Source organism: Crotalus tigris, unplaced genomic scaffold (assembly GCF_016545835.1).
Source record: "Crotalus tigris isolate CLP2741 ecotype Arizona unplaced genomic scaffold, ASM1654583v1 scf7180000017568.13789103, whole genome shotgun sequence".
Taxonomy (NCBI): Eukaryota; Metazoa; Chordata; class Lepidosauria; order Squamata; family Viperidae; genus Crotalus; species Crotalus tigris.
Window position 1 is genome coordinate 260467 of NW_024096479.1, and position 23213 is coordinate 283679.

General features: G+C 38.8%; 2 protein-coding genes across 15 annotated transcripts in view; one reads left to right on the plus strand and one right to left on the minus strand.

The window, feature by feature from the left end:
* Positions 1-8179, minus strand: part of ALS2 (alsin Rho guanine nucleotide exchange factor ALS2) — a 46579-nt gene extending 38400 nt beyond the window's left edge. For 8 of the 9 annotated variants that reach the window (XM_039354470.1, XM_039354452.1, XM_039354435.1 and 5 more), the window contains exons 1-4: positions 8056-8179; positions 2917-2991; positions 2199-2353; positions 957-1876 (exon numbers count right to left, since the gene is read on the minus strand). In XM_039354470.1, the coding sequence (XP_039210404.1) occupies positions 957-1876; positions 2199-2353; positions 2917-2936 (1095 nt within the window). In that variant the 5' untranslated portion in view covers positions 2937-2991; positions 8056-8179. Of the gene's footprint in view, positions 1-956; positions 1877-2198; positions 2354-2916; positions 2992-3844; positions 4013-8055 lie in introns of those variants that run through there. The other variant, XM_039354428.1, reaches the window with a different exon arrangement.
* Positions 8071-23213, plus strand: part of CDK15 (cyclin dependent kinase 15) — a 28389-nt gene continuing 13246 nt past the window's right edge. For 2 of the 6 annotated variants that reach the window (XR_005558022.1, XM_039354509.1), the window contains exons 1-8: positions 8151-8257; positions 10459-10608; positions 12427-12524; positions 13154-13236; positions 16160-16254; positions 16956-17018; positions 21247-21370; positions 21755-21875. Coding sequence is in view for 5 of the 6 variants with exons in the window: in XM_039354509.1 (XP_039210443.1) it covers positions 10504-10608; positions 12427-12524; positions 13154-13236; positions 16160-16254; positions 16956-17018; positions 21247-21370; positions 21755-21875 (689 nt within the window). In the remaining variant the exon portion in view is untranslated. Of the gene's footprint in view, positions 8347-10458; positions 10609-12426; positions 12525-13153; positions 13237-16159; positions 16255-16955; positions 17019-21246; positions 21371-21754; positions 21876-23213 lie in introns of all 6 variants that reach the window. The other 4 variants (XM_039354525.1, XM_039354539.1, XM_039354535.1 and 1 more) reach the window with 4 other exon arrangements.

Genomic DNA, 23213 nt, shown 5'->3' on the forward strand with positions numbered 1-23213 from the left:
TCTGTAACAAACATGTCTCTACATCAACTATCCATCTGAAGAGAACTTGGCCAATAGCAAAAAGCACACATTCAACACTGTCAGCTTCTGATAACTTAAAATCACAGTTCAGTTGTATGCATTACTTGGCATTGATTAGCGTTCAACAGTTTTCAAAATCTAAAGAATAAAAATTTATGTCCCATTATATATTAATTTCCAAGATAAAGCTATCACTCTAGAGCAGGGGTAGGCAACCTTGGCTCTTTTATGACTCGTGGACGTCAACTCCCAGAATTCCTGAGCCAGCATGGCTCAGCTTGGAAACCTCTCCCTTTCCCCTCAGCATGGCTGGCTCAGAAATTCTGGGAGTTGACGTCCATGAGTCATAAAAGAGCGAAGGTTGCCTACCCCTGCTCTAGAGTGAAGAGGGAAGTTTCCATCTACAGTACTAAAAATAAGTTTTGCTTATAACTTAGAAAGTTTAAAATAAGCTATTAACAGCCAGCTCAATGACTTACAACAAAAGTATAGTAATCTAATATAAACCTAAGAAACTTTCTTGTTAATTGTACATACTTAGATTGCAATAAAAGATTCATAAAGAAAGTGTTAAGATTATTCCAATAACCTACTCAAACATGGCTAGGAATTTTCTATGGTCTTATCCAAAGCTGAGGAAGCATGGTGATTATAAATGTGCTATCCACCACAGCTCTCTTGGAATTTATGTTTTTAGAGGCCATGTGAAATTCCACGTGAAACCCCACTCCCTGATGCTGTTACTAGATTGAGTAATGAAACATCTGCAAGAAAACAACCAAACTCAAAGAGCACTAAGGACCCCCTTATGTGAAATTCTTTTCTTACTGGCCATTTTGACCTTGAGCTTTTATGAGATGTTTTAAGAATTTTGCATGCACATATCACAACATAGAAAGGAAGAAAAATATGGCCAAATAAATGCAGATGGATACCTGTTCAGGTTGAGAGCTGATTTGCGGCTCCCTGCTTGCATTTAATGAATTATCTGAAAGGCTCGTCAAGTGTTGCTTTACTGCTGTTTTATCAACGCTCAAAGGTTTTCCTGGACTAGAAATGCCACTATCTTCCTGTCCATCATTGTTCGAAAATATACTTGTTACATCATACTCTGCCCCAGGCAACATCTGATCTTCTGAAAGGGTTTTTTGACAATCCTCACCTTGGCTGCTTGTTAAACTCTTTCTTTCCAAAGTTTCTAGCGAGGAACAAGAATTGCGATTCTCAGACTGGGACTCAGTCAGCACAACACCCAATGGACAGCAGTGGCTATCAGAGATGATGACATGGTCTTCTTTATCAGTCATGGTAATGAGAAGCTGGCTGCAGTGATTGCATCTCTCTGGGAGAGGTTTTAAGTCTTGAGTGGGGAGGCATTGCACCAGGGCCAAGCTGTGATGGGTCCCACAAGCAATCTGAAGCACTACACGCCCTGCCAGATATTCAACTTTTTGCGGTTTGGTCACTGGAAAAGCATTGGTTATAAGGCCTAGTTGACAGCCACTTCCCCATGCCCATATCTCTCTACTTTGCGAAAGTGCCAAGGTGTGCTCCTCTCCACATGCCAATTGCAAAATCCGAATTGGCAAGAAAGGTCCAGCTTCATCATCAGAAATGCTGATGGGGGTGGGTTCTGGCACAGTAGTCTGATTGGCCACAGCACACTGACCAGCAGAATTCTCCCCCCACATATATACCACTCCTCCTTCAGTTACTGCTCCACTGTGAAAGCTGCCAGCTGCCACTGTAGCAACATGTTGTCCATTCAAAGCTTTTTCCAGTATGGGACAATTAATAAAAGACTGTTCTAGCCCAACTCTCCAAGGAAGCTTCCCAAAACTATAAACTTTGCCATCTGAAAGAAAAGAAAGTTATTCAAATTAACTTCAAGTTTCATTACATACAGTCTGAGGGGAAAAAAGCATAGAGATACAAGTGCAGACATTAGAACCTTGTGTAAGTGTTTTATGTGTTTTTTATTGTTAATCGCCCAGTCTTTTGGGAGTGGGGCGGCTTATAAATTTTAAAAATAAAAATAAAAATAAAACTATTAACATTTTGAATATCAGATTAAAACTTTTTAAAATATAGCTAGTTGAAAATTTATCTTGATAGAATTTTAAAATTGGCTATTTTCCTTTACAAGCAAATGGTTCTTTAAAACCCAACTTCCATACCATCAGACAAAAGTACACCATGGTTTTCTCCAAGTGCTGCCTGCAACACTCTTTTTCCAGTCCAACCGGGAAGTCTTTCTGGGGTAGGACAACAGGAACCAGCCTGCCACACATAGACCAGGCCTCTCTCTCTTGCTCCTTCCTGGGCTGTTAAGCTAGCATAAATATGAAACAGTGATGCATTTAAATCCGGGCACATCAGAATTGATTTATCGCACATGTCATAAGTGTTTTGAATTTCTTTACTTAGATGCAAATCTACCCCAAAAAGCAGTTGGGAGCGCAAGTAAAAAAATAAAGCTTTTTATTTAAAAAGGTATCTTCTGAATTAGATAATCCTACTGTTCTCTTGTTTGGTTTGAATGTATTTATTCATTCATTTAAATTCTATAGCCTATATTTCTATGTTATATAATCTGACTCCAATTCTAACAATAATCCTCCTTTTCCTCTGATTAAAATTCTATATAATTTTTAAAAAGCACATATATTAACTAATATTATCTAATTAGTTTTATTAGGCAACAATATTTAAATTTATTACTCAGCAAAATACTACTATAGTACTCATCTGGCCAAACACATACATATATAAACCAATAAGGAACAATAAAAAAAATCCCGTTGTTCTGCACCTCAGGTAGCGGGATATTTACAGAATGTAACTAAACGTACTAATGGTAGTTATGAGACTTTTATGTGTGAAGTGCAGAATTACCTTTCTTCTTTTGAGTCCATCAGTCACTGAGAATGCTCCATCACCAAGTTATTCTTCTTTGAAATAATAACAGGCCTATGTGATAAATCATTAAAAACAAAACAAGTTTAGGTGAGATTCAGGCAGAATGAAGCTACATACTAAAGTCTAAGAATGATACGGTCAGTAAAGGATAACACAAAAGTGTGATGATAAAAATATCTACTCTTTGATATTCTGTTAAAAAAGCAATTTACAAATAAAGGTTCATTATAGTTATCCCATTCACTTTTAGAGAAGAAATGTTCAAAGCCTGTTGTCTTCAAGACAACCGACATCTTCAGCCAAACCTCCTAGCACTGATAGGTGTTAAAGGATATACCGGTACTTGGTCTGCTGCAACACAATAGATGATTAAACAGTAAATTTGTAAGCATTCAGAAAACAGTGCATTGCCCGGCAAAATCAATCCATAAATACAATGGCAAGCAGCAGCTTATTTATATTTCCATGGACTAAAAATTTAAAACAGGTGAGGGAAACGTTCAGAGAACCTAATTTACATCATGACGTTTATAAAAGTATGAAAATGTCATATTTTAATTCAATTAACATATATACTGATATTCCTCACCATATACCCATACAGGTATAAATGTATACCTTACATTTAAAAGCTCTAATTGCTAGCATATCAGAAATAACATGACTTCCCTACAATTTAGGATGCAGGTCTTCTTAATAAAACAAGCTTAATGCTTACAGATATTATGCAAGAAGTAACAGTAATGGCTAGTTGTAAAAAAATTGAGCTCTTCAGGTAAATGAATCCCTATACTGTGCATACAATTCTTTTAAGTGTTTACTAACATATCACCAACCAGTGACACATTAAACATATATTTTAACAATTAAGTAGACTCACTTTTAGTACATATAGAATACCTACCATGATGCCATGTTTATGGTTTTTCAATTCTCCAAGGCCTATTCAAACATCAGCCTCACTCCCCATCCAAGTCTGAGAGTTCATTCAAGAGAATGGATAGACTCAGTAGGCTGAGAGCTTCTGATTCCATGCAGAATTCCACAGGAGGAGCAGAAGACAATATGATATTTGTCCATTTCTCCTCTAGTTTCCAAGACAACCTCCCCCCCCCCTTTAAATCTGCCCAGGAACAGTGAGGGAGGTGTTACTAAGAACTGTAAAGATCTATGCACATTAGCATTCATTCCACTTTCCACAGGCTGCAGTGCTGAGCTAAATGTCACTGAAGGGATTCTCCTGCTGGCAGAAAAGCAGCTGGATCCAACTTAGCAATTCTTTGGTGTGTTGGAGGTTGGCAGGAGGAATATATGCGCTGCTATGAGCCATCTTGCTAGCATTCTCCCAGAGAGTCTAAGGCAGGCCTTTTGTAGTGCATGTTGTTTCTCTATTTGGCATTGCTGAGGCAGAGATCTTCCCTGTTTCATTATTTATTTACTACATTAAGGTTGTGTGATTTAATACTCCAAACGGAATAACTATAATGTTATTTTTTCCTGAAGGGACACAACAAATACTTAGCTATAAAAAAGAGAGGGATGATGGCTGACAATTTCTTAGCAGCTTAGCTATTATCATGATATAGTCTTGGTATGGATGTTATCTTGGTAAAAATAGACTACTAGGAAAACAAGAAATGCTAAACAAGAACCCAAACATCCTATTAGCTATGCCGCATTCCCCTAAAGCTAGTATCACATTATAAAAGCAATGACAAAACCAACAGCAGGTACCTGAAAGGCTTGTACTACAGGTCAGAGGTCCCCAACCTTTTGGGCATCAGGGACCGGTTCCGTGGAGAGAGGTTTTTCCGCGGACCAGGGGGCGTGGTTTTGTGTGCTGCCTGCATCCTGCAGATGGGGCTTTGCTCGTTTGTGCGGCCCGGTTGCTGGCATGCCGCAGCCTGGTACTGGTCCACGAACAGGGGGTTGGGGACTCCTGCTATAGGTAATCTTTGACTTACAATTACAATTGGGACCAGAATTTTGGTCACTAAGTGACAGTTGTTAAGTGAGTCATCATGTGATCAGGCTTTATTTTACAACCATTTTACTTTGGTCATTAAGCGAATCACCATAGCCATTAAACAAATTTGGCTTCCCACATTGACTTTACTTGTCAGAAGCCGGCAGGGAAGGTCTCAAATCATGATCACATGACTATAGGATTCTATAACCATCATAAATGAGAGCCAGTTGCCAAGCATAGAAATTGTGATTATGTGACTGCTAGGGTTATGTTGTAACTTTGAAGACAGATTGTAAACCAGTTTTGTCAGCATCACTGCAACTCCAAACTATTATTAAACGAATGGTTATGCACTGAGGACTACCTGTATAATAATTAGCATTGTAATATAAAAAATTTAATAAACAATTGTTACATCCTAAGTAATTTATTGCAATACTCATGCATTGATTCCATACAGATCCACACTTTTTGTATCATACCTGATTATATTTTATCCCTACAAAACCTATACAGATAATCAAAATAAGCTATGATTTAATGTAAAAACATGAATTGCAGTTAGCAAGCTATAGTTTGCAAGGATCTACAAGCCAAGTTATTGCTTATAGAAGTTATAGTTTACACAAATTATACTTGATTTTTTTTATTGATATTTACTAAATACAGGAATGACTATTCCATCTCAAATCACAGCATATTGCAATGAGTGAATGCAGGCACTTTCTACACTTTACCAAATAAGACTCATCTTGCACCAAGACTACATCATAGAAATAACTAATAATTTCAAAAAAGCATCAAATTATAACTTTGGCCTCTCCCATTTACTGAAATCAAAAAAATATAATTTTCTGCATGAAACCAAAGCATTAAGAGAAAATACCAGAGGAAATGCGCCTTTCTTTAAAAATTAGGGATTATAGTGGTTTAGCTTCATTTCATAGTAACATATTTTTAAAATGATGGATATCCTATACATATATAAATAAGAATGTCAGTACTATATACTTAGTTTAGAATAATTTTATCTTATTGTTAGAGACGGTGCCTATGGAGGGGGAGCTGGTGTGATGGACTACAGGGAAATGGGGGAGCACATTCAAGAAAGGGGTGTGTGAGAGACAGGAGGCAGCACAGTATAGGGATGAATAGGAAACAGAGAAAGAGAGTAAGGATAGCAACTCCCTAGAACAGGTCTTCAAACATGGCCCTTTTATGACTTGTGGACTTCAACTCCCAGAATTCTTCAGCCAGGCATGCTGGCTGAGGAATTCTGGGAGTTGAAGTCCACAAGTCATAAAAGGGCCAAGTTTGAAGACCCCTGCCCTAGAATCTCCCAGTATACTATGGTAGGGTAAAAGTAGTAAGGATTTAGTCTGGCAACATTCTATTGTACGTAAGCAAATAAAGAACTGAATTCTGGCTGAGTTGTTACATGCTGTTCTTGGCTTTGCCTGCCACATATTTTCCTATAAGAATTCTAAAAATTGATTCCTTCGATCTATTTTCATAGGACTAATTTCTAAGCTGATAATTATTCTTACTGTTGTTCTTAGAACCTGTCCATTTACTCAAATTTACCTTGGTTTTTAGTGAATAGTTGTCAAAGTAATAGACCTTAGTTTAATCCCTGATCTTAAAACTGACACATCTTAAAATTGCCAGGGCTAAGAAACCAGCATTTGGTGTCTAGAGCTGAACCTTATCTCATCTCATGTGAGGCTATCCTCCAGCTTGATAAGGAGTAACTGATAAACACTCTTTGAACATGGCTCTTCAGCCAGTTACTTATCCAACTTATCCACACCATCCTATCAGCATTTAACTTGCTAATCAGACAATAAGAGATTCTTAAAGTAGCTGATTTTTCTACTAAGTGCTGCAGTGCAGATCGCTCTTCTTTGTTGTTCCAAACAGCTGCACCTGCATTCATAATACTTCCATTCATTCAAGCACCTTGAAAAACATAGCCCAATTTTCCAAATCCTCTGGACTATTTCAAAGAGTTTAGGAATTATTGTTCTTTTCTCCAAAGAGTTTGAATCTCTACAGAACCTGAAATTCCTTAACTCAGGCAGTAACTCTCATGTGGGTAGATGGTGCCATTTTGGCTATGTAAGAAGCCATACTCAGGAGAAAATATGCTGGCTGGCTGATTTTGAGCCACTCCTCCTCTCTCAGCCCAACCCACTTCCCAAGGTGGTTGTTAGGAAAACAGGAGGCAGGAGTATTAGGTATATTTGTCACCTTGATTTATATTCTATTAGGTTTTATCCTATCTCATTCATATACCTTACACACACACACACACACACACACAACCTTTAGATTTTTTAAATCCCACCTTTATTATTTTTTATGAGGGCCCATGGCATCACATTTACAACACCTTTCCCTAATTTACCTGTGACATTTAGAATCCACCCCCCCCCCAATAACCCCAGGGCCTGACAAACGTTCTCCAGACAATGTCAAGGGCAGCATATTGATTTTTAGCATGTGCAGGGAGAGAATAGAGAGCAATATCCAACCGGTATCGTATTTTCCGAAGAATTCATGGGAATGTTTTTCTTAGAACTGGGGAAGGGCTGAATCACAGGATAGTAAACCCACATGCGTTTCCCAGTACAAGTTCAACTCGGGAAAGGAAACGGGCAAAAAGGAAACCGAGGGGTCCTTGGCGCTCTTTGACTCGCTTGTTTTCTTGTCGACGTTTCATTACCTAAACCAAGGTAGCACTGACGATGTTACCTAGTTTGGGTAATGAAACGTCGGCAAGAAAAGCAAGCAAGCTCGGAGAGCACCAAGGACCCGCTCATGTCAACCCTGAGCTACAAAAATTCTCCTCTTTTGGGAACGAGGAGGCTGGCTCCGGTGCCGAGCGGAAGGGGCCGAAAGCCCGGAGCTCGTGTGAGCAACAGGCAGACGAGGCCGCACAACTGAGAAGGGTCTCGGGATGTACCCTCCAGCTCCTAATACGCGACTGAAGTTTCCACAGCCCAGCCAGGCGGGAACTCTACCCCGCGCGCCTCCTCCGTTCCGAAGGTTTCAGGAAGGGGAGAGCGAAGGGATACCCGCGCTAAGGACCCGCAGCTCCACGCCCGCCTTCTCCCATACCGAGCAGCAGCTCCCTTCCCTCTCACCTGAAGTCTCGCGACCGCGCTTTAATTGCCCAAATCAGCCGCGGCTTCCAAGGCACGCTGGAATCAGCTGATTCACGTAAAGAGAAAGAGGCGGGCTTTGCTGGGCCGAAGGGGCGGAGCTGACCTGGCGAAAAAAGGTGGGAAAGATGCAGGAACAGAAGATGAGGACGGGATCTTGAATGGGACAAACTAATGCAGATGCGTAAGCTTAAACCACTGCTAGAAAGGGGTAATAACGCGGCTGAAAGTGGCTAGAGGTTGAAAAGAAAAGCGAACAAAAGAACAATTATCGTAAGATTTTAAGAAATGACTATTATTGGCATTTTCTTAGAATGGTATACACTCTTTATTGCCCTTTTTCTAATTCAGAGATCATGAGCAAAATCAATAGTAAAGCGACCAGGTCTGGCTTGGAAAACTGTGCGACCTCCAATGGGCATGAAAGAGAATACAGAAAATTCTACCTCGTTGCTGCCCTCTAGCCATAATGTGGCTTTTTTTTAGCACGTCAGTTCTCGTAAGCTCTGGGGCCTTTTTTTGTTTGGGAAGCTTGTGTTTGTTTTCAAAATACCATCAATGCCCCGTAGGCAGGAGTTAATGAATACACCCTATTGTGCATGCTTTGGTACTGTTATCAATGCTGAACATTATAATTGCAACAGAAATTGGCAGGACGTTGAAAAGGTGCCAAGGTGCTTATTTGTGCTTAAAGCCTGAGCTTATGTGATAAGCTGTGTGTAGCACAGTAAATGTTACCTAAAATGTAGAGAGCTTTTTTAAAAAACGTAAATTCAGTTTTGCACTGTTCAGGAATGCCAATGCAATCCAATGCATTCATTTCTGAATGAAGCCCAGTGAATTTAAAGTTTTAATTTTCTTTGTTTTCATAATGTTGGGAGTTGAAGTATTTTGTAGGTACTGTGAACCTTCCTGAGAGCAGGAATTTGATATGAGTAATTACTGGTGAAGCAGGATATGTAACTAACAGAAAAGAGATTTAGTTACAGGAAATATGTTATAGGCATGAGTGAAGCTTACCACCTAGATAACTACATCTATCAGAAGGAGAATCAAAGAGTCAGAGCATGTGAAGCTGGGAAGAAAAGCAGAAGGAACTGACCTGAGATTAATCGTCTTGTACATAAAACAAAGCAGGCACTGTGATAGACAAAAAGGGGCCACAGAATAAATCCTTAATTGTCTATCTACATTCCCTCAAGCTGTGCTGCCAGCTGTGTAAATCATAAGCACACATAATTACTACTATTGCTGTGTTAGGGGAAGTAAACAGTAAAATGAGACCAGCATGCATGAACCATTCTGCATTTAATCATGATTTACCAACTGGAAGGGATGGGATAGCTCAGGTTTTCTTGAAATAAAATACAGAGAGAAGTTGTATAGAAAGCATGCTGTAACACTTCAAGCAAGAAAAAAAAGAGAAAATAATACTGTAACGTGTGTGTACACGAGCCTTCAAGTCAGTGTTGATTTGTGTGATTACCTGGATCTGTCCCTGAAATTTATTGGCAAGATGTTTCGGAAGTGCCCCACCCATTGGCTGCTTCCCAAGACTGAGAAAGAGTGATTGATCTAAGGTCACTCAATTGACTTCATGCCTAAAGCTGGACTAGAACTCACAGTGTCTGTTTTTAGCCTGGTGCCTTAACCATTACTATATAGCAGGGTTAGGCAATCTTGGCTCTTTTATCTCGTGGAGTTCAACTCCCAGAATTCCTGAGGGAGTTGAAGTCCACGAGTCATAAAAAAGCCCAGGTTGCCTACCCCTGCTATATACCAATAGGCTAAAAACTGATGGCATGGGTTCAGATCTTGTTATTTTACCACAAGCTCCCAAAGAGTTGAACATAAATTTTAAACACTGCCCACCAACTCCCCTCAAGACAATCCCCAACACCCTCACTTTTCATTATTGCCTTATCTCTTGTCCCCACTGGTCACCAGGCAAAGGATTAGTGCAACTCCCATTGAAAGGTTGGAATAATGCAAAAGAAGGGTTGCCCCTGGATACAGGCTAAGTTCTGGAGCAGCAAAGTTAGCCTGCTCCGTAAGTATCACAGCTGTGAAAAGGAAGCCTACAAACTGCAAAACATACATTTTCATATATATTAACACTTTCCCCATTGGTCATTTGTTCTGGGAGTTAACATAATATAGACTTTGGTCTAGATTTTTTATTTTGTGTTCAAGTTTATGATTAAGTTGTACATTTGGAAATATGCACATTCTCTGGAACAATATTTGTTAAACTGAAAGAGTTACACAAAGAATAAATTTGAATTATTGGCCTAAAACTGTAGAAGAAAGGGAGTTCTTATGAGTCACAAGAGACCTCATGCAAGTCATATGAACATTCATACATTTCCTATCTTTGGTAAATAGAAAACATGAGAGACAGAAAATCAAGCCGTTTGAGGGCCGAAGAAAATGGGCGACATTTTATGTGGAAATTTTCCTACTCCCAGATGCCTATGCTGCCATTATGAAGAGAAAGATTCATCACAGCAAGACAACATGCAACCATTACTGAAAGTAAGCAGTTTCTTATCTATGACAGGGAGAGGCATGGGCTAAATCTCATGAAATAAAGGAAATTTCTTGATTGGGGTGCATGTTAGCTTCACAAAATAAGAAACATTAGAGAAAATAAGGTGATAACAACTTATTAGATTGCCTTATATATAAAGTTAGCTAGATGCTTGTCTTTATAACACACAGGATGCAAATGCACATTTATACTGCATGGTCTTTGCATATGCAATACAAATAGTCCTCAACTTACAACAGTTTGTTTAGTGACCATTCAATATTACAACAGCACTGAAAAAAGTGACTTATGACAATTTTTCACACTTGCAACCATTGCAGGATCCCCATGGTCACATGATCAATATTTGGATGCTTGGCAATTGAATCATAGTTATGACGGTTGCAGTGTCCCAGTGTCCCAGGGTCGTATGATCACTTTTTGTAATCTGACAAGCAAAGTCAATGGGGAAGCCAGGTTCACTTAACAACCATGTTGATAATTTAATTACAGCAATTCATTTAACAACTGTGGCAAGAAAGGTTGTCAAATGTCACTTAACAGCTGTCTTGTTTTGGGCTCAATTATGGTTGTAAGTTGTGGACTATCTGTACTGAATCCTTAAAGACTTATCTATTTGAAGAGCTAGCAGAACAGGCCTGCATAACTCTGGATGGCTATAAGGTGGCAGCCAAGACACAGCATCTGGATTTTTTACCATATCAAAATATAAACTATTGTATTCTCATACTGTAATATAACTCTGTCACGAATCAACTAAAAAAAACAGAGAACTGATAGCACAAAAATATGAAAAGATCTGATCAATAAGCACATTTCTGTTACAGAAATGTTATTAATTCACCCAGTCAGTTTAGAGCTCCAAGAAGCATGCAACAGTCAAGGAATGCATTGCATCCACCCTAATTCCATACTTTTTCAGAAACCAAAATCTGGAAGAACCTACAAATTCTGCTTCATCCAGGCCATGATTTTGGTGATGAATTCTTGTGGGAAAGAATGTCATGCTTTATGTGAAAGAAACTAGAATATATATTTCATAAAATCTGTGTTTCAATATACAGCCTAACCTATTCTAAAGGTTTGATGGGGTTACAATAAATTTAAATAAGGAATAATGCCAGTAATAACTTCAGTTAACTTTCAATCATAAATAGAAGAATACAAACACACACACACACACACACACACACACCTATGTATATATGTACGTATGTATGTACATATATATGCATGTATATCTTGGAGTTAGAAAACAAGGAGAAAGGTTTTGTATTCTCTATTAGAATATGAAAGATTATCCTTTACCAGGCAGAACAAAAAACAGTTCATTTGAACTTCAACTATGTGCTCAGAAAGATGGTATATCTATTACCTGTGGATTCCTGCTTTTAACTTCTTAAACTCATTAATCTTGATTAATTTTTCTGCTGAGTAATCTTGTGGGGCCCACTAAGGGGCTACTTCTTCTGGCACATTAAACATTTCATATTCCACTATTAGAAAAACATAATCAGTGCAGACATATCTCAGAAGTGACAGTAACAGGTCTTTAAGTGAGCAATTGTAACCTGCAATCACAGGTTCAAGTGAGACAGGAAAAGTCATCTTCTGAGAGCTGATTTTGAGCTTGGACTCAGACTTGGAGAATATATAAAGGAGATACTTCTTGAAATTATCATAAAATATAATATTCCTGTATTATTTGATTCACAGATAGTGAACTTTTGGGTCAAAAAATGGTTAAGAAATCTTAGAACTGCATGTATGTGTTCTCCATCTCTCTCCCATTGATATTTAAGCCAAGAAGAAGTCTTCCGTTTGGGAATGTCTCATCCTACTTGCATCTTGAGACACTGAGTGAAGGTCCTCACTCTGTGGTGTGCAAAGGAATCAGCAGGTGAGTGCTTTGCAATGAATAAAAAGCTTTATAGGAAGCATTCTGGAATGAAAACATTTGAAAAGCTAATTACTACTGTACAATAAGATCTTCTTAGCTATAAAAAGTAACTTGTTAAAATCAGAGCATTCTTTGCACTTATTGTGAATTCATGAATATTATCTGGAAATTTGTTATACTACTAACTGAAGAAAAATACAGTGATGGACAATGCATCCAACAACTATTTAGTTCAAATGGTTCTTCACAGAAACACCTCTCAGAAGCTTTGACTGTGTATCCATATGATTGCAGAAATGAGAATTTAACCGTCAGTTGAAGTAGGTTCTAGATTAGGTGCCATGTTTCATTGCAGAAACAGGAAGGAACACTTTGTTTTCATAGTTTGAAGAAAGTAAATATTAGCATGCTTTATCCTTGAAGGCACCATTTGGAGACAAGCCTCCCCTCTCCACATATTTGATAGATTGTTTGACTGCATAAACAAAATTATTACATATATGAGTAAGGAATGCTAGTTTGTGCATTGCATGGCCCTGAATCACTTTAATTGTGATAGATTTATAGATTTGATTTGTGAGTTCAATTATTAAGTATTGTGAAGAGACAATTATTATATTCTGTCCCAGTAGAATATACAATCAGCTGGTAGCTTTGAAAGTCATCAGCCTAAACACTGAGGAGGGAATCCCTTTTACAGCCATAAGAGAAGGTAAGAAAAAAAAAAGAAATATGAATACGGCATTCAGTCTGTATGATGAATCATGATCTGAATATTGTGACCAATTAGGTTGAACTAAGTATTATTACAGTACTGAATCATTATTTTGATGCCTTTGAGTCAGTTGTGACTCCTGGTAGCCTGGATGAATTCCTGCAATTTTCATGTCAAGATTTCAGAAATGGTTTCCCATTGCCTTTTTCCTTGGGCTATGAGACAAATGATTGGTCCAAGGTCACTCAGCTGGTTTTGTGCCTACGGTGGGATTAGAACTCAAGGTCTCCTAGTTTCTAACCTGCTATCTTAACCACTACACCAAACTGGTTTTGTTTTGTATTAGGCTGAATGTATTAATCTTAGAAGCAATAGAAGGCCATATTGGGATTCAAACAGAATCAGTGGTCTACATTTTTTAATATTTTGCTCTTCCCATCCCAGACTTACAATCCGATGCTAATAGGGCTGTGTTTGTATATGTGAATGAGAAATATTTATATGATGTTTATTACTCCTAAGATATACTGTAACCAGGTAGAGTAGAAGTTTATGCTACTGCTATATAAACTACATGCAGATGCTTCAGGCTGTATGTCCCTACTTGCACCTAATAAATCTGCCCAGGCAACTTCTTTTTTCTGGCATGTTCCCATGATGTTGCCTTCATCATATTCCAGCCCATTAAGGAAACAGGCTTTTAGTTGTCCTTAGTTGTGTTAAGATCAAAGTATTCCCCCTGCCCTTGTCATACACACCCCAATTAATTTTGACACTATCCAAGGACAGCCCCAAGATGTGCAAAATCTGCTAGGTTTAGTTATCCCTTGCATTGGAAGGAAGTCAGTGAAATGATTGCAGTTAATGAAAATGCTACTTTTGTGGGTTTTTACTGATTCAAGAATTGGTAGAGAGCCCTATAACTCAGCGATAGAGACAGACTTATTTTTGCTGTGTTGAAAAGAAGGCTTCTGAAAGCATGTTTATATGATATATTCAGCCAAGCTTTGTGCTAACCATAAGTAAACTCTTTGATCTAATGCCAGTCATCATTACAAACTGAGGCAAACTCCTGCTTGGGGATAAACAAAACCTTGGCATTCCCCCCTCCCCTCACCCCCCCCCAAAAGGTTATACAGACCTGAAAGGAGTGGCAGTGAGGGTTTAGCCATCTGTAAGCATCCACAGGCAAAGGGGGAACACAAGTAAACTTGTGTTCTTCCTTTGCTAAAACACAGCTTTAGACATCCAACAAACTCTTTTGTCAGTGCAGAAGGGGGAGGGGTTTCTGAAAGTCCACTGATCATAACCTTTGTCCTGGCATAATTGCCTGTTGAGAATTTACTTAACCAAGAGAAGCTTTCAAGAAACTTAAATTTCATTTAACAAACCTCTTCTCTCCCCCCCCCCCGTATTTAAGCAATTTTAATCTAACAATAATTCATTTCAGCAACAGAATCGCAACACTTTTCCAAGAGTGTGTTTGCTGTAAGAAGAGAGCCATATTAGATTGTGGTGGTAAAAAATCACCAACGCTTAAACTTTTATAAGATGTAGCTCAATTTATCAGATGACTAAATTGATACAGGTTTTAAACTGGAGTGAGGTAGCGGTTAACAATTATAATGTGTTAAAAACCCCTACCTTGCTTTTTGTTCTACCAGTGAGAAAGATCAGCAAAGTTATGGGGTGGAAATGATAGTTTAAACCATTCTGAAGCATTCATTCTATAATTAGGATGACCCAATTTGATAATCTCTTGTTCCAAATTCCAGGGGTGGAACCTTCCCAGGGATAGAACAGTTCAGAGTGACTGTGGGAGGTTGGGACGGTCTCATGATCAATCAGAACTATGTCTGACAAATCAGATATGCTGAAATTGAGAAATTTGACAAATCTAAGTTGAAGAAGACAGGAATGCAAGAGAAAAGCCCACTGCCTTCAGGAGAAAACACTGACCAGGAGAAGCAAGCAAATGAATTGTAATGAAATGGCCCCTTCTAAATTATGTACTGTACATTTCACAGGCATTGTCTTCTTATTTTACTTCTTGTAGCTGCTTTAACTTTGTAAGATGCAAAACGTTGGATAAGCTTTAAATGATTGTACTGTCCCTTTCTCCTCCCGCCCCTTAAAAAGAACAGGGCAAACTATTAATGCTGAACAAAAGCACTTTCCTTTCCATCTGCCTGTCCACCTTCTGGTGTGGTAGCACAAAAGCTTGCATGTTCTTCAAAGAAGATTCTAGGAGGGAGTATAGTAGTCTAATAACACATGAATATGTACACAAAACTGTACCAGGGTCCTGTGACTTGTAAAATGGATTTCAATTGAGTGCTGTTTTTGTTCAAATAATTTTAATTATTGGAGTGCACATTTTTTAAAAGATGTAAATAAAATGTTTTAAAACCTAGTGGAAAAAAAGAAAATATTTAGGCACCCAAAACTGTCTTGCTGTCATCTAAGTTGTTCAGCTGTTTTCTTTCTCCTACATCAGTGGTGGCGAACCTATAGCATGGGTGCCACAGGCAGCACTCTGAGCCCTCTCTGTGGGCACGCGCGCCATCGCCCCAGTCCTAGGCCTTCAGCTAAAACCTTTTCGCTTTAGGCCTCTGCTGCCATGTGCAAAAAAAAAAGGTTCAATCAGTCAATTTCAACCTCGCGGGGAAAAAAAAGATCTTGTAAAGTTGGAATTGATTGATCGAACTTTTTAATCCCACCCAGTCTGCCGTTACCACTGCAGCCACGCCCAGCCAATGGGCCCCGCCCTGCCAATGGGCCCCACCCAGCCAATGGGCCATACCCACCCGGCACACCACGATGCATAAGTGGGTTTTGGGTTGTAGTTTGGGCACTCGGTCTTTAAAAGCTTCGCCATCACTGCCCTATATCAATCTGATTATTGTATCTATGGTCCTAGTTTCCCTCCTCAAGAGCCTGAAGCATGCCAATATTGTGCTCCTTCATGACATCTTCCAGACCAAAGAGAGCCTGACTTTAGTCTTGGAGTACATGGTGAGTGGCTTTTCATCAGATTTGTCAATTTGCTTATTGAAGGACGCAAACCTTCTTTTTTTTTCAGTGCTTCCCCTCATTTTACAGCAATGTGGAATGGATCCATCACAGTGACTGTTGCTTTCTGCATGCTTTTGACCCTTGTCCTTGAGGTTTGCCTGGTCCCATTTGTATTTTAAGCTCTGCTTTATGTGACCTGAAGCAAGCAGGAGCTGATCGTTTTTGCAGTTACAGTCAATGCATTCAAGGTGCTGTTTTCAAAGATTTGTTTCCTAAGTTCAGTTCACTGCCTTTCCTTCTCTTCTCAGTGTTTTACCACTCATCTTTATCTTTTTATGTGCCACTATCTTGATTTTTTTTTGTTTTTGTTTTGACCCCTCTCTGTGGACATCTCTGATTTTTGCTTTTGGACAATTCAAATATTTCTCAGCCCCCACCCATTACATGTAGATCATATGGTGCTCTGCTTGTAAGTGATTTGGGATAGTATTATACAAAGATTTAATCCGGAGATGAACAATAAATAAAGGTTTTCTTCACCTGATTTCCCAGCAGAGGGTTTCCTGGTGTTGACTAAGAAGGGGTTACTTTCTATTCAGTGATTATTTTTTTCAAATGTAGTTGAGCTTTACTTTGATAAAGAACCTCTAGAAAATCTCTGGGCTTGATAATTAATTCTTATTTTTTCTGCATCTATTTAGCATACGGACTTGGCACAGTACTTATCTCAGCACCCTGGGGGCCTTCATCCTCATAATGTTATGGTATGTTTTGTATATAAAAGGCATATATTGTGAACAAACATTGTCAACAGGCTTAGCGTATTAGGGTTCACCTATTTGTCTTAAATATATATATATATCTTTCTCTTGCATCTAGTTCCAACTGTGTGATTATGTTGTGCTAACAAGTATGAAAGAGAAACCAAGATTTATAATCTTTCCCCATTGCTGAGTTGAAGTGCTCTTTGTCTATTCTTGAGTCTAACAGATTTAAAAACCTTGCGACTGCTTTTGGATAGTGTGGGAATCTGCTTTCATTTTGGTTTTGGACAAGATTAAGGAAATTAATCCTTAATCTTGCGTATAAACATGCTTCTGCTGTTTATACGCAAGCAGGAAAGACTGTATTAACCTTGCCCCCCCATGCTTTCATAATATGAAAAAATAATAACCTGTCATATGTGTACAGCCTGTCATCCTCCATGTTATAGCCTTAGCCATTGATTCTCAAGAGTATATTCTCTCCTTCCTACCCCCAAGTATGTCAAATGATTGCATTAAATGTTTGTGAAGTGCAGCGCTCCTATATTACACTTTTATCCTTCCTCAAGCCCTCACCAAACAAAGGTACACCATATTGCTGGCCATTCATTTATGACCCCAGAATCCAAAATCAAGAAAAATTGCATATTAATATAAAGATCCTTCACCATGGAAGTCTGCAAAAAGAATTCCCCACCACGATATAGGTAGTCCTCGACTTACAATCACATTGAACCAAAATTTGGTGTTGCTAAGCAAGACATTGGTTAAGTGAGTTTTTATGACCTTTCTTGCCACAGTTGTTAAGTTATTAACAACTGCAGTTATTAAGTTAACACGGTTGTTGAGTGAATCTGGCTTCCCCATTGACTTTGTCTATCTGAGGGGTCAAAAGGGGATCACATGACCCCAGGGCGCTCCAACCATCATAAATATGAGTCAGTTGCCAAGCATTTGATTTTTCATCAAATGACCATGGGGATGCTGCAATGGTCATATGTCACTTTTTTCAGTGCCATTATAACTTCAAACGGTCACTAAATGAACTCTTGTAAGTCAAAGACTACCTGTATTCTGATGGTTGTTGATTCATTATTTGGTCACTAATGAATCCCCAAATTTAAATCACGACTGAACAACTGAAGTTCCGCTTAACTGGTGACTTTGTTGTTGTTGCTGCCTTATTTTTGAGAAGGAAATATTTCAATATCTGTTTTCAAAAGAAAACACATTTTACCTAGTTCAAAAAGAAACTCAAGCTGTATAAAGCACCTGTAGAGTGTACGTGAAGAAACTGTGGATTTTTTTCCCCTTTGTGGTGTTAGTTGTTGCATCTCACGTACAAAGATCCTTTGGAGCAGTGGTTCTCAACCTTTTTAATGCCGCGACCCCCAACCGGTCGTAAGTCGAGGACTACCCAACCAGTCGTAAGTCGAGGACTTTCCCTGACCGGGAGCGCCGCGCATGCGTGGTGCCGCCCCCTGCGCCAGCCGAGGCGTAGCTGGCAAGCGGCAGAGATGGCGCAGGCCAACCACCGGTTGGGCCACCAGCTGGCCCAGCCCAAGGGAGGTAAGGCACCCGCCGGGCCCCACATGTGCCAGCAACCCTCCTTGCGTCTGCCGGCCTCCCACTTCCCACCCCTGGCCCTCTTTTACTTACATTTTTAGTAGTTGCTCAGCAGGGAGGGGTGGAAACTTCCAGACAGCTCGCCTTCGCTGCAGACCACTTGCAGCACAGTTTGCAGAATGGGACTTTTGGCGGGCTCAGCAGGGCAGAGACAGCCTGGACAATTCCTATTGGCTTTTGAAAGCCAATAGAATAAAAGGGAGTAGCACAGCTAAGGAAAAGGGGGAAAAAATGGCGGACTGCGTTGTTTGGCAACCCCTGTGAAATGGTCATTCGACCCCAAATGGGGTCCCGACCCACAGGTTGAGAACTGCTGCTTTGGAGGATCTGCCGGTGACAGCATCAGAAAGGGGGGATTTGAAGTCCTCCAGGGCCTTACAGTGGATCACATGAAGTCATTTTTATAGATCCCTTCAGTACAAACATTATTTTCATCCCCAAACCCTCAGGAACACTCTGGAGCCACTCAAGTCCTCACCACTGCTCCAAGTATTCCTCATCAGGCCACCTGCACCCCCTCCAGTTGATTAACAAGGGAGTCTACAAACATCTGCAAATAATCAGTGCCTTTTCCACACCCTCCACTTTGACATGTTTCTTTCTTACTAAGTAAAAACACAGCTGGTTTCTGTGAACGGCAAGACATGGTTGAAGCTTCATGGCAGGTGGGAGAACATCCTTTTCTTATTCTATTATTTATTATTCTTTAGCTCCAAGGATAAAATACAAAGCAAAGAAAAAGAAAACAAACTAACAAACATTTGACACCAACAAGAAAAAAAAAATATGCGTACAACCTCCCCCCAATATCAAATACATTATTGACAACTAACATTAAACATAAACAAAATTCTACTCCAGCTGAATGCTTACAAATATATCAAAAAGGTCTTTTCCATCTCAGGTAACCCCAAAGGTAAAACTAATCTTCAAATCCCTCTTTTAACCATCTGTTATTTTATTTAACATGTAGAAAATCCACAATGGTTTCCAATCTTTTATAAACTTGTCCAATCTGTTGTCTCTAATCAGTCAGGTGAACGAACTCGCTAAATAGAAACTATATAACCTTATGCCACCACAGGAATCCTGGACAACTATTCTCACTGCCCTTTTCTTTTCCATCATATTTCTCAGCCTTTTTTCCTTTTGTATTTATTTGGGAAAATCCCCAGGCTTCCTAATGTGCTTATAAAACAAAGCATCAGAAGCTCTTCATATCATTTTTAATATGCTTCTTTAGTTGTTTTTAAACGGAACTCACATGAGATTGAGCCAGGATGAAAATGCAATTCGTAAAGAGCAAGGTTTTTTTTAATTCTTTCCTCCTTGTTATCTGATCCCCACAATTCCTATCCTACAACAGTTACAGTATTTGCTTTAGCCTCTGACATCCATTAGAATCCCCCTTTTTATATTTCTATTCCTCGCCTATTTTTTTTTTAAATCTACATATTTAAGCCCTGCAGAATTTTGTTTTCAACAGTCTGAATTAATATCAGGAAAGTAGTATTTGTTTTATTCTGTGGCAGTCAGGTAATTAGCAACCCAAAGTTATCTTGGAGTTGAGTGGCACCAAATCAAATAGAAGAAACTAAGACAGCATTCACTTACCAAACAGAGACAAAAAAAGCAGAACCAAATCTTTGAAACAGTGTGGGATTTTTAAACCATGAAAAGAATGTTCACAAGGGGCTGCATTTTGCCATTTGCCATATGGGAGTCCTACATCTTGAAACAATTCCCAAAGTAGACATAACCATAATCTAATCCCTTTACCAGGAGGAAAACTGATGAGATGGTTCCCAGCTATCATATCTAGCCTTCTGAATTCTTTCTATGATTTTAGCAAGACTCACATTATTCTAGTATCCCTTTGGTGGGTCTTGGAGCCTCCAGACAAATTCTGGGGTATCTACTGATGCTTGCCGTCATTGGGAAAGATGTCTCTGAGTTGTTTTTCCTCATTTGAGGCCTTTGGGGTATAAGGGTAAAAATAGGAGTAAGAGGCCTCTGCTAGGCAAACTGCTTCCATTTCTAATATCACTCCCCCAAACACCCTGAGGTTCAGCTACTCTATTGATTTGTTCTAACTTACATCACCTTTCTTTAGCTCTTGAGTGAAAAATGGGATATAAATCTAATAAACAAAATAAAACAATCCATAATATCTTTTCCCCTAAGATTGAGCTAATTAATTTTACAAATTCTTTTTGCATTTTCATTTTATCCAAACATTCTGACATTTAGCCATGGCCCCCATCCTATTCCAGATTGTTTTTCTTCAATAAGCTGTTATTCCCCTTACCCCTAGATTGCTTTTATGACTCTTCTCTTGGGGAATTCTGGCTTCTGTTTGACTATGGGGGAAAATAAAAAGAGAAGCAAATAAATCTCTTCATCCAGCACAACTGTTACTAGCAAGAGAATAGGTATATAACAGAAGAGTTGCTAGGAACGTGTGTTGTGGGTTTAAAATATGTAAACAACTTATAAGGAAGAGTCATTTCATTCATTCATTCATTCATTCCCTTTCTTTCTCCTGGAAGTTTAAGACACTATGTTACACTACCATGGCTCTGATTTTCCCTTTTGTTTCCAGCTTTTCATGTTCCAGCTTCTGAGAGGGTTGGCTCACATCCATAAGTGCCATATCCTTCATCGAGATCTGAAACCTCAGAATTTGCTCCTGAATTGCTATGGAGAGCTTAAATTAGCTGATTTTGGTGAGTCATCATAGCCTGATCCCTATCAGACAGTTATTCAGTAGATGAGTTTCTTAGGCCTATAGATTCAGGGCCATGGCATTTCCATTTGGTAAGCTACAAAGAACAAGCTCTTCTGTCTTTAATTCAGCTCAAGCTAAATAGGTGTCAGTTTAGACATTTGGGATAATTAATGTTAAAAATTGAGAAATATAGGAAAAATCAACTGCATTATATAGTTGGATAGTACTTTAGATTATTCACAACAAAAAGATGCAAAATAATTGTAATACATTATGTCTGTGATTTGTGCCCTGCAATTCGTTGTATAGATAGACAATGGGTCAAAATGATAATTCTGACTATGATTTTAAAATTCTGATTTTTTCCCCTCTGCTTTGTCAGGTCTTGCTCGTGCTAAATCTGTCCCCAACCAAACATACTCTGCTGAGGTGGTGACTCTTGGCTATCGTCCTCCTGATGTTCTGCTTGGAGCCACTGATTATTCATCAGATGTGGATATTTGGTGAGAACAGATTTGGACCATTAAGAGGAAGGAAATGAAACTCAACACACTCATCCTTTCCCTTCTTAGGGAAAGATGGAAGACACAATAAGAGCATTTTAAAATGTGGAAAAATGCAGTGAAGAAGAGCATACTCTGATTATCAAAAGTTACATGGGCTTGAATTGGAAATGAAATTTACTGTATTTTCTTTTTTTTTTCTCTGAACTCTCAATTGCTTAAAGATTTAAATATTTAATATCAATTGTGTCCCAAATGAAATGTCATGTTTTAATTTGAGTAGTCCATAATAGAGTAGACTGCTTGCCAAGTGGTGTCTAGAGCACTGTAAGAGAAAAATGAAACTAAATCCAAAGATTTTATTCTGGTCACCCAATCTTTCCCATAAGCAATGCCATAATTCTTACTTCATATAGTTTGATTATGATTAGCTCTGCTGATCTCCTAATGGTTACAGAATTCCTAGAAATTTTATTGATTTGACAGAACTAGATCTTTATGAAGTGATAAAGTCAAATGTCATAGTTTGAAAGATTTCATCTCATTAAGTTACAGCTTTACTGGAAAAAAAATTATTTGATGAGGTGAAAAAGCACTATCCCCTGTAGAATTCCCAGATTACTAGCATCAGTTTAAAAAAATCCTGGTCTGCAGCCATTTTGATCACTATTCTATGTTTCTAGCTAAGTCATGATCATGACTGACATGCAGAGTCTGGAACAAGGTGTTCCCATACTATATTGTAGTATACTATACTACAATATATTATAATATAACAAAAAGCAGGACTACATTAAGAGAGTGTGAATTATGCAAGTCCTACAAGATAATCTAGAATATGGATTAATATGTGCCCAAAGCAGTAAGTTCCCTGAAGATGGGCTCCAGCATAAATCCAAAAGCTCAGAATAAATCTCTGGTCCCGATGACTGATCCAGATTTGATCTTGCAATAATCCAGAGTTACTATGCCAAGAGGGAAGGGAAATGAATGGTGTATGACAGCCCTTAAATTGTGATCCAGGTTCTAATGTGTTTAGGAAAGTACGTATGTGGGAGGAATTAAAACTGATTATTGTAGCAGAACCATTTATTACGGCCTGAAGGAGTTTATAGTGTAAGGAACTTCCATGCCAGTCAGCCACAATCATTATGTTAATAACAAGAGTGCAAAATATCTGAAAGATACAATTTTGCCTATTCCTAATAAAGGTTAAAACTGCAAGTTTTACTTCCTTCTTCCTCCTAAACTTGGTTTCTCCTTCTCTTTTATCACAGATTTTGATGTTTAGGCAGTGTGATATGCAGTTCAGTTCTTAGAGTTTCTCATATTGTAGTA